At 37.1% G+C, this 12,529-nt stretch overlaps 1 protein-coding gene across 2 annotated transcripts in view; it reads left to right on the forward strand.

Moving 5' to 3' along the window:
* Positions 1 to 796: 796 nt before the first annotated feature.
* Positions 797 to 12,529, forward strand: part of LOC139123280 (transcription factor 7-like 2) — a 91,402-nt gene continuing 79,669 nt past the window's right edge. The window contains exons 1-3 of one of the 2 annotated variants that reach the window (XM_070689410.1): positions 797 to 1,171; positions 1,258 to 1,342; positions 1,550 to 1,665. In XM_070689410.1, coding sequence (XP_070545511.1) covers positions 983 to 1,171; positions 1,258 to 1,342; positions 1,550 to 1,665 — 390 coding nt within the window. In that variant the 5' untranslated portion in view covers positions 797 to 982. The remainder of the gene's footprint in view (positions 1,172 to 1,257; positions 1,343 to 1,549; positions 1,666 to 12,529) is intronic. The other variant, XM_070689411.1, reaches the window with a different exon arrangement.

Here is a 12,529-nt window from a genome sequence, read left to right on the forward strand (position 1 = left end):
AAATGACAATAATAATTGATGCGAATGAATCGCTTTCCCTCTCAGTTGACGATAGATAGTGACCATCGTAGTAGTCTGGCATGTCTCTGAAATCTATAGCTCAAAAAGTCGCAAAATATTATTATGTTGGTATTTGTATGGTTTCTGAGTCATTCACGTTGCAATGTCATAATATGTGAAAAACCATACTATTAAAACGGTGTGTTTTAGTAGGCATATTGCGCATTCTGAATATCCTTAAATAACGGAAAATATACTTCACACAGTCATATTTTCGTGACAAAATACAGTGGACCACGGTCCCCCATAGTTGTCCGGATGGGCACACAGTGGCATACTTCAACTTGAGCATTTGTCCTTATTTTGGTTTTGCTCACGTAAAGGTATATGTGTTTAAAGTCGTGATATTTTTCGTAATCGTAAGATATCAGGATTCTTATTTTTCTTATTTATCTTAATTAAATCATTTGCATTACTGAAAACTTTTGGTATGTTCTTATAAGTCGCGCTCACATAATGCAATATGTTCATTTTCCACCCCGGGAATATCGAATTTGCCTTCGCCTAAATTGACTGTGTCGATTTATCGGTAATTAAATAACGTTGTGATGACGACATATTCTCACTTCTAAACCCAGCTTAATTCTGTTTTATACTTCTGTGTATTTGCTTTCAAAATTGTGATATTTGTTGTTGACGAGAATGCCGTGAATGTACACAATTAAATAAAATGAATACTTAATTATTACATCACTGCCCATTTCTTAACGCTGATTGGCTAAGCGGTTGATACGTTGTCGTTTGAGCTGTCAATCAAGGGCGCGGTGTAGGCTTTGATGTCATCCAGTCGCCGCCGAGTCTGTACACAAGTTATGCTAGAACTGAAGTCGGTTTCAACGTGCTGAAGTAGTCACTGGAAATATATACCGAGTTTTTGCCGGATAACGGAGGCCCAACCACGGCTAGATCGCACGGTGTGACAATGCCTCAGCAGCCCAGCGATGGCGGGGATGATCTAGGGGCAAACGATGAAATAATACCGTTCAAAGACGAGGGAGAGCAGGAAGAGAAGTCAAGTGAGAGCGTATCGGGCTCAGCCGACCAACTAAATGACATCAAGTCAAGTCTCGTGAATGAAGGGGAAAGTTCCCAGTCAAACACTAATTCCGAGGTTCGTGATATTCATGCTGACATCGCCATTTGGTCTTTTTCGAGCTTACCAGAGGCTGATTTTTGTGTGTTCTTTCATCTATATAGGGAAATAAACAGCTTGTACCGGGACAGAACTATGGAGGTTCATCGAAGGACCGTGGCTCGAAGAAAGTTTCGTCGACGGTAGCAGGTAACGTAATAATAGTTTGTTAGGTTTTCAAACTTTCCTCAAGGATTTCACCCAAACAGTGCATTCGCATGGGAAGCTTTGCTCCAGTCTGATACTGAAGGTCACAGCAATACTGGGAATTTTGGCGTGATCCCCCATTTACACACAAATATGGCGTTTACAAGTACGACCGCGGAGCTGACCCGAATTTTTCACTTCAAAATGCAGGCAGCAAGAGCAACCACCACACCACAAAGGCCGCGGGCTTTGGTCCGATACCTCTACTGCACGGAGATTTGCACGTTCCGTACCCTCCAAATGGCTCCATGGTGCCGTCAAGTATGGTAGGTGAACGTACTAGATTGTGGCTGCTTCGATTATTGTAGTATTATCGCCCAATTTGCCGGTAACTTTGGTGTTTTTGTGTTGTGTTTTCACTGACGTTGCCCCCATTGTACACAGCATGTACGTTACAAGTGTGGGTCTGTACATTCAAAACCAGCCCCGAGCACCGATCGTTGGGAAATTTTCCCCGGGTAGGCTTTCTGAGGAAACGTTTACCACCGGTTCTTGTTTCAGTGGGTCATGAAAGGGTTAAATCTACTATCTATGGAAACAGTGAACGTCATGCTTTGGTCTCAGACCCGACTATAAGCCACCACGGAACAGCAATGGAAACTGAACTTGACCTGTGTATGAAGCCAACTGTGTTCAAATTTTTTGTTTGTTCAGTGAATCGGTCCGTTGCAGTCTAACATATCTCTCCCGGACCTCAGAATACTCAGCAATAGTGTCATTAATGCTGGACCCTTGCTGTTTATTTCTGTTCGTTTATACTGGATATAGAGCAAGAACAAAAATGGTGTGTAATCTGAGAGTGGAGTAAAAATTGTGAGGCCGTAAAATGGGGGTATCCCCGGCGATTGTCACAACCAATGGAGGTCATTGTTATATTTTTACCGCCGTTCCTACAATCGCTCCTAGCTCAGGCTCCTAGAGATCTCCGTCAGTCGAGCCGCGAAATTTGTTTTGGAAACATTAGCCGTCGTCGGTTGTTTTCACGCCACGGCCTGTATTTGCAAACGTCGCAGCGTAAGCAAGAGGTTTGTCAAGTTTGCGGGTCAGGGCGTTTCAAAATCGGCCGACAGGAAGCAAAGACTCGTTGCGCCGATGCTGAGTAAAAGAACGCGTCTGAGCTGAGTAGTAGCTCGCTATTTGGATTTTATGTTCATCCTGTATATCACGTCATTGTGTGAGGTGCATATAATACATCGCATTCGCGTTCAGCTTGAGTAAAGGACGTTTTCCTGTCAAAATTATTGTCTTTATGGAGCAAGTAAATAATTGTCAGTAGTGTTTATATCTCAACTGAAGGACCATAAGATCTGGAGTACTGATGTCTGTTGTAAACCCAAGGAATAGAATAGAATAGAATTGATCTTTATTGAACTGTATGCCACTCTGGCATATTAGCACATACAAGGAAATACCAAGGAAATAAAACGTCCTACCCACTAGCTCGTTTGGGTTGTGTCTGCCCAGTCACTAGTAAATTAAAGATGTACCAGGGTTTTTCGATAGCTTCAAAACATTGCCCATATAATCCCTCCGTTAAGTAATTAAAAATACTCTGATTTTTTGGGCCTGTTCATTTGATTATAAACTGAAATATGATGACTATATCACTGTCTGATAACCGTGAATTTGTGAAATAGCAGTATCTTTCATATAGCTTGTGAATTAAATGCATAGCTAGTTAGAGTAAAACGTGTTTTATTTTTCAAGCAAGGAGTTTCATTTATCACTTTATTAATGGAGACAATTATTCAGATAATGTCAACCAGTTAGATGTCTATATTTATGCATGATATGTATTTGCAGAAATACTGAACAGTTGGTCAAGGATATTTCAAGCAGTTCTATTTGCCTAGAATGTTTTTCTGTTTGTACACGTAAAAAGCATTAGTAGAATGTATGCTATACTTGCCTCCATGTAGTGTCCTTGACTGGAAATGTGTCACTGCCCTCACAAATTTTCAAACAGGAAACACTCTTTTTATCTTTCCAGTGATTTATTATCAGTGCAAATTTTCCCCAACCACTGATGGATTTAAAAAAATGGCATTTTTCACAAATTTAACAGACTCGTTGAGTTTTTGGCTCTCTCATAAGCATTCCAAATTAAAATGTTGTGCTTAAAAAATTGGAACTTTGTTCATCAGCATTACGGGGAATGTCCTAAAATTCACTGTAAGAACACTTAATATTAAAATTTATCAAATTTTTGCGTAAATATGATTGGTTTATCCCTGTAGGTGTAACAGAATCACTTCCATTGATTAGATAAATGAATTACCTGCAGCTCCAATTAGTAAACCGTGTACTTTTGATGTCCATATACTTGACACTTTCTTAAATTGAGTTGTTTTTCAGAACATGAAGCTAAACCCATCTCAAATATATCAGTGTTGCTTTAGACAAACTTAGGTAGTATTCTGCAACTATGATATTATATCAATGATGGTGATATATATAATATATATATATATATATATATATATATATATATATATATATATATATCATATATTAAGTACATGTATAAATGCACACACAGGCTTACACACACACACACACACACACACACACACACACACACACACACATTATAAATATATGTTATACACATGCACTGCCATATAAGTTGAATTATGTGTACTTAAAATTTTCAGTTAATAATTCCATAATATTTGTCTCTTTGTAGGAAGTTAAATTGTGTACTTTTACTTATTTTTAACCATATGTTCTCTTTGGATCAAAGGGCCAAGATTGGCCGAGTAGTTGATTTATGTAGCTGTCATACATTTAAAAAAAAATATGTGTAAAAAGTTGGTACACAGTGTTGTAAATCAGAATATTGCAAAATAATTTAGTTGCTCCCAATGCCAAATATTTTGTTTCATTTTTAGTTCCAGAAACCTTCATCAGACTTTAGATATGATTGTAATTTTTCTTGAACCAACAAATAATAGGGAGTTGTGTTGGACTCACAGTTGTTATCTATACCTGATCATTACTCTTTGCCATTTATTTATAATATGTCAGGGATGTAAAATAATTTTGTGAATGGCTAATTGTCAGCGCAAAGTTCTGACATGCTTTTAAAAGTTTAATAATCTTCTATTAAAATCTGATCGCATTGGATGCCAAAAATTTTGTAAATTTCTGATCGTTTCTATTCTGACAGACTTGTAACAGGTGATATTATAGTGTGTCTTATTATGGCATCAGGTAGGTGTCAGACACATGTGTCAGACGGATGGAACATTTAAGCAGTTTGGCATTACATTCAGATATTTGATGATTGACTCCCCAGCAGTGAAGGTACGATGACAAGGCTTACATGATACAGACATTGTTTGTAAATCTTGTGGTATGAGCTCACAAGACAAATCAGACATCTCACCCTGTTCAACATTTTAGTATTTTATGCAAAAACAAAAGTATCAACACTCAAATACCATCTTTAATACCAGTCAACCTCTTTTTCGGTCCGAACATCATTGATGAAACATTGCAGAAATTAAAAAAAAAAAATTAAAAAAGAAGGAAATTGAAGATACAAAAGTGAAAGGCAAAAACAATCAGGTGTGATGTTGTGGGAAAAGTGTCAACATTAGTATAGAGATATCTGTTCCATAACAGACAAAATTTATGTTTTTTAATTTTAGAGTTTTTCCAGTATATTAATGAAATGGATTGTGAGCTGTGGTAAATAAGTGAAATATGTGTTGTATTTTTTCATTAACATGTACAACGAATTATGTTCAAAAGGGTTTGATTGAGCTTCACTGGAATATTTGATTCTTGTTTGATCAGCTTTCTGTCATAGTACTTGTGTTAGTCAAATAGAAGTACATGTATATATGGTTTGGAAAAGTTATTGAAATCAAAATTTTTCTGTGAAAAGCTGTTTCATTCTTTGTGTACCAAGCATCAACCAAGCATTTGATACAGTTGTAACGGATCAGTATTCAGTTTTTAGGTTTTCTTTTTTCCACAAATCAGATTTTCCTACCCAGCAGCTGTGGTGGTGTCTCAAAGAAATTAAACTTCAGAGAATGTGTATGTAGTTCACCGTAACTGTTGAAACATTTTTAATGGGGCGAAATGACGAGTCAAATGGCACAATTATTCGAATCTTTCCAAGCTTCGTACTAGGTTGCTATATCCTTTGTGTAATCTTGGCACCTGCCCAGATAGCCACGAGAAACCTCATTCTATAATTTGTAAAAAGAAATAATGAGAGTGGGACAAGTGCCCTGTAAACTGTAATTCTATCTCGGATTATGTCATAATCACTGATGTTATTTCTGTTGGTTTTTCCCCCAGTGTTTTATAAAACATTCAAACTGATTTTAAATTTCAAGAAATCAGTTTTTTTTTAGTTCAATTAGAGGGTAGTCTCATTTCATTCTCTAGATGAAGTGTTCATATCGCTCATAACGTCAAGAAGACAGTGATGTTATTGTAGTATGTAAATATGACATTGTGCTTGATTGTCAGGGTGAAGGTATTTGATGCTTTTACTCAATATCGCTAGCATGATATTTAAATAAAAACACCCAACTATTTTTGTAACCCCTTAAATGGTGGAAACTAAAACCCTAATTGTTCTTTCTCGTAGCACTGTATTGTCCACACTACCTCTAAACAGGGTTATTGTCTTTCCAAACAATGCAGAAGACACCACACTCATTGTTTCAAGCTCATTTGAAGGAATTATGATGGTTTTCAGTAAATGTGGATATGTTGATGTAACTAACAGAGGCATTGTCAGTGACTTGAGTTTAAATCTGGGTTAATGCTTCTCTGTTGTGCAGGTGATAATTACCTGTCTCTTCTGAAAAAAGTTCGCAGTACCCTGGCCAGTGAAGTATTGTCATCAGTGTCCGAAACGTGCGCCGCGAAGGTCGGCACATGTTTGATGCTGCCAAAGCAGGGCATAATGAACGAGGTGTCCCTTCCGTTGACCTTGACACAGCTGCAACTGTACGAAGAGTCATCCGTGTAGGCCTGTCTCGCTATATTGCACAGGAAGCGGCCTTCAGTGGGAAAATCTCCCAACATAGTACCCTGATTTATGAATGTTGTTTTAAAACTCAAGGACATGTTGTGATATTTCAGAATATCATAGCGAGGGGAACTGGCTGCCCAGTGTAAGGGAACATGTATGAAAGGTTATTCCAGGTCAGATGTGTCAGCCCTTTTCAGACTGTAAGGCTCAGAGTAAACATTAGACATTTTATGGCCACGAGAACTAAAGGAAGGTATTTTATACCTCCTTGCTGATCTATACATGGCTTTACAAGCCACAATTGTCCAATTATTCAATTTGATCTTTAAAAAGACAAAAAAGCAGACTTTGGTTCTGTTCTGCTTTGGCACTATGACTCAGAAATTTAGGAGCCATGGTTTACTGTGTGTGAAATTGACCACCAAAGAACACTTATAAATTTCAGTGTGTACATAAATATTTTGAATTTCTCTCCAATACACAGTGCATCAGAATGTTACTTAAAGATACTGTTTATCCGTTACAAAAACACTGAGTCAGTTTGGCTTTCATGCTGGTTTGTATCTGTGGAGTAATTTTCCTAAACCCCCAAAGAATTGAATTTATATTGCTTGAACATATTAGGAATGTTGTACTTAGAATTGGCAATGTTTGTGATCCTGGTAAGAATTTAAAGAGTTTATGATGATAATATCACTCTAAACTGTCATATTTTGTGTAGGGTGGTGCTTTAAAGAATAAACTTTCGTCTTTTTTTAGCATTTCTGATTCGTGAACAAGGAATAAAAAACACACCATCATCTTGTTTACTCGCTTGTTTACAATCTGTTGTTTTGAAAAGTAACATGAGACAATAGCCAGAAGAATGATGTGGCCAGACTTGGTGTTTTATGCAGTAGTTACGTAAGTTTTGGCAGACTTGGCGTTTTACCAAGGTGAACAGGCCATAAAAAATTTGGTTGCCATGGATTCCCATGATTTATACATGACATTTTATGAGCTGTGGTAAAGCACGGTCATTAAATCCACCACAGATGTATTGTTATTGCTGGCAGCCACAGTGCTGTGAAAATGTATGTCACTTTCAGTTATGGTGGGGAGCCCGTTCAGTTGCTGACCTATTTGCTTGAAATGTTTGTGTTTTGGACTGAAATTTGAGGATATCGGTTTACTCAGTCCATAACCCCTGTAGCTTTTTTTGTGCCCGTAGGACTGCATCACCAGTTAAGCAGAAGCCTGCTTGAAAGTGTTTTTGCCTTGTTTATGGCTACAAATACAGCAATACAGCCTCTCTTGGCCACTATTTCCAAATCTCCGAAGTCTAAAGACTTTGATATGTCATATTCTGAAATTAGCCTTGGGGTTTGAATGGCACTGCAGTAGTGAAGTATGAACTCTCGCTGTACGCTCAGGTAATCACTTTGCCACATGACCCTCGTATCTGCCCATTCATTTGCAAGACTTTGATGGAACCATTATGAAAGATGAGGGGGGGGGGGGAGACCCAGTCTGCAAAACTTTTATTTTCATGGGTCTGCGAAACTTTTATTTTCAGTACCTGTTGTCAGTATTTGATCACCATCTCTGTCTAGTGTTCCATTCCTGACACGCCTTAATATGATGCACACAGTACGGTTTGTTTGTTTTTGTCAAAGAATCTTCCAGAATGACCTTCTTAGATCACAAATTACACACATCATATTTTTCTCATGGAAAAGGCCGTTTTCAAGCTGTTAGGTTTGTAGTGTCTTTAGATTGCTATATACTGTTGATCTGTATCATGTGCAGATGAAGCTTAACGTCACACAGTGACATCAGGTCAAGACAAACTGTGACTGGAATGGAAAGTATTATTTACAAATGAACACATCGGCGCAATCTGTAAACTCCTCTCGAAGGAAAACCCATGTGCATCAGATACTACATATTCTCAGCATCCTACTGTAAATATAGGTTTGCCCGATCATGGCATATCCAAACCACTTTCAGGGAAGTTTGATCTTGGTTGTCCAGATACTGGAGATGTCTGACTGACCAAAGCCCATGAAACCCTCTACCTTTATAAGCTGTTCAATATTTTTAAAAATCAAAGTGCTCTCTTAAAAATGGTAGAGATGGTCAACTTTAAATTACTAAACAGGCTGTTTTGTAGAAGTCTGTTTTTGTAGTCCATGTATCATTGTAACAAAGAGCCTGGAAATACATCTTATCTTTTCGTCCTGCATGCTGCAGACAATAACAAGATACAGTATGTGACACTTTCTCAAATCAGGCAATACTTGGAAACAAGTAGACATTTTTCCAGCATGTCCACAACATGATGACCTCTGACCCTGATTCAGTACAACTACATCAGATAAGCCCAGGTAAACCTGTCCATTCCTATTTGCATATACACTGGTCCTAATTTCCCTCTAAACCCTGAATTTTACCAAATATTGTTTTGCAATGATTCTACAAATAATCTGAAAAACATCTGATATTGCAATTTGTTGCCCATAATTTGCACAAGAATGTTTTTATCCATTCTTTTAAAAGATACCATTTATCTTCCGAATTTTGTAGACATGAAAGATAGCAAGTATTTGACTTTCAATATGGCTGCCTAACTATACAAACTATTGTCAGTTCAGGTATCCATGAGAAATATTTAACAGTGGTAATGTTTGTTCTCAGTTTTGTGCAGGATTGTTCTTGAAAAATATCAAGCAATACAATTGTCCGTCCTTGTTTGATTGACTGTACTGCATGTGACTTCAGTCCATAGAGGCTTGTGTTTCCTATTAAAAACAGTTGTGAGGTATCAAAGCAGTGTGGTGAAAGAGTAACAAATAATTTAACATGGTAACAACTTGGCCCTTCACCTTATTTCCGGACATCAAGACCAGACTGTACAGACAACAATGGGGGTTAGACAAATCTCAAGTATTTAGGTTAGAGGGAACTGACGATGGCTGTTGCCAGAGCATTATACCCTTTAGGTTTGTCGTTTGTTATGAAAAAAATGTCTGAAAATTAGGCATAGCGAACAAGAGGGTTTGTGGTTCTCCACTTATGCTTGGTTTGTGTCTCCTTCATCTTGCCTCTTGGTCTCAGGCTGTAGTTTGCTAGCTTCAGAATACAGAGTAACCAGCGTTGTGTAGCTTCATTGATGATACCTTCCTCTCTGCTGCCACCAGAGTTATCAAATCGCACACATCTCTCTTCCACTCATCAATGCATTAGAAGTGCTGCATTGCAAACTGTTCTATCTTTGTATCTGTCGCTGCCGCAACTTTTTCATGATAAATCAGTCAGCTTGAGCAAGTTGACCCACATACCATTGTCATAATCCCTGTTCAGTGTTGGTGTTGTTACAGAATCCAAAATTAGCACTCACAGGAAATGATCTCTTCATTGCATTTCAAGTAAGATATTGATCAGTTGTGCGATTCTTTTGAAATCCCAGATGTCAACTCATCACTTTCAAAAAACTTATATCATTGAGGGAATCAGTATGTTCGGTATTTAACTGATAGAAATGGAATTTTCGTGTGTTTACCCATTTCCATAGTGATAGGATTAATATTTGCAGTGGACTAGAAGCATCTTAATTTAATATGTATTTTAGAACAAACTTCATATTCTTCAAATCTGCGGTGTTCTTATTAATTTCAAAATTGTAAGAAAAATAGATTTATTATTTATGTCAGAGTGATGTGATGTGATATTACCTGTCTCCATTTTGTACCAGAATCAATGGCCTCTGTCTATTTAACGTTTGACGCCAGTGGCAAATAAATCACATATTTCAATTTCACGCTGTGTCTATTACCCATCATTCCTCAAGATTCGTGCAAGGACAGATGGTTGACCTGTGACAATTTCATTGCGGAATGGGTATCGGGAGGAATTTTTCTTCTGAATCAAATTGGTGAATTTGTTACTAGTTACTTGTTTCAAACAGGGAGGCAAAACTCATCATGAATTTCATTCATTGCTGGTTCATTTGTGTGACAGAACAAGCGTGATGACAGTGTACGAACAAGAAAACCAGGCTATATCTGTACACATTTCAAGTCCTCTGTCCATGGGTCTCGCGTTAGTCATCATTGACACTCAGTATTGACTTTCCACATAGTGTTTGTAGTCCTGTGATTTCCTTTTCAAAATTTCATCAAGTCATTCCCTGTTCCTAGATAACAGCAGATAAACAACCCATTATACTGAAGATTGGCACTGTAAAATTTAATGTGTTTTAGTAACACTGTTATCTGTTGAGTTTTTTCAGTTTTCTGTCAATTCTGTAAAAAAAAAACAACTGCAGATTTCTGTCTGTTGTTGGGCTGTGTCCTATTTTCCAATGGAAAACAACTACATATTGTTAGAAGAATTAAATACACTGTTGTGGACAAAGTTTATACTCAGGCTGAAAAAAGGTAAATGGTGCAGAAATATGAAAAAAAATTCTGGTTGGTACCGTTTACAATAATTTTAATGGCCCTTTTGCTGTAACTTTTTAGAATTTTTTAATGTTCACCAAAATTTCTTGTTTTGCTCCGCAAGGCATTACTTTCTACCAGTGTTGAGCTTGTCAACTCGGCCTGTTCACATGTAAACTGCATTGTTATGGTTGACAAGATAATTCTGGTCAAGACTAGAATTCACGTGTGAAAAATGACAGTGCATTTTACACATATATAGGATATGTCAATGACGAGCTAAATAGTTAGTGTTTTAACATGCTTTTGGGGGCAGGAAAAGAAATTGCAATCAATATATAAATAGTATTTGGTGATAATGATACATAAAACAAAAAATGTGAAAAAATCAAAAGTTCCTGGCCGTTTAAGATAGGGTAGCGCATATAAATTCATAGTAATGCCTGTCTTATAATGCATATAGTCATTATTATAAAATACATATTGAACTTAAAGATATTTTTTAATGTTGACAGAAGGGTTGTATTTTTAGAATTTAACAGCACAATTATGACGATGATACTGTGTAACGAGCAAATGTTGCTGATGTTCTTAGCAACTTTCAGGGTTTTAGCTTTAATGTCCCTTTCGAAAAAACACCTGGATTGGGTGTAAAACACAAGTGTTGCATCATGGGTAATCAGTGGCCATTCCGATGATCATGAGAAATGGCCGCAGTTAGTTGGGATTCACAGTGTAGGCGTTTATATCCAATGCTTTATTGTGTAGTCATGTATCTGCCCCGACACCCAAGAGCCTACCTTATGGCAAACAATGTGTGGCGTATTGTCTGCTTCTCTTTGAGAAGGCTGGAGGATGACTTAATTTATGGCCTAATTTACTGAAATAAGGTGTTGGTAATCAGTACCTTTGTTAGGTTCGTCATGAAGTGCTGAACTTTTGCAACAAGAATCTGTGCTTTGCTTGTTTTTTCCCCTGAAGCGCAGAAACTCTTTCGAACGTAATTGTTTCACTTTTAAGATAGCCCCTGTCAAAAATCTGTCACTTTAAATTAAACGTTTTTTGGACCAAAGGTTTAAGTTTGTGAACATTTTGTCCAATTTGCGATTTCCTGTTCTTTGTTTAACAAGCTCATTTGTTCTTCCTTTATTGTACGGATGTCATAAACAATTCAGATCTGAGATGCAATGTATGATGTCAATATTCCAAGCAGTAAAAGAGCCGCTAGCTGTAACTTTTGATTTTTTTTTTGGAACTATTTTTGTTTTTAGTGTCAAATACAGTTTCTTGTTTTTAATCCCCAAAGCATTTTGAGATACACAGTATTCAGCTTGTCAACTCAGCCTGTACATGTGTAGACTGTATTGTTATTATTTACAAATGAATTCTGGTCCTGAGTAGAATTCAAATGTAAACAGCATGCATTTTACACATGCAGATGCTGAGTTTACAAGCTGAAGAATGTTTATGTCAACCTGCTTTGTGGAGTAGAACAAGAAACCGCAGCTGACAGCACTGAAGTCTATTTTTGTCCCCTTTATTAAATAAACCGCTTTCAATTTTTCTCAGATTTTTGCCAAAATTTTGAGAAAAAACTGTAGCCAATGGAATGTGATGACCTTTTGGTCCTTAATTATAAAAAAAATTACAGAAAAATTCATAAAAATTGGTAAAATGTTGCGCTGAAATTTTGGCGGGAAAAAATTACAG

The sequence above is a fragment of the Ptychodera flava genome, chromosome 22 (genome assembly GCF_041260155.1).
Source record: "Ptychodera flava strain L36383 chromosome 22, AS_Pfla_20210202, whole genome shotgun sequence".
NCBI lineage: Eukaryota > Metazoa > Hemichordata > Enteropneusta > Ptychoderidae > Ptychodera > Ptychodera flava.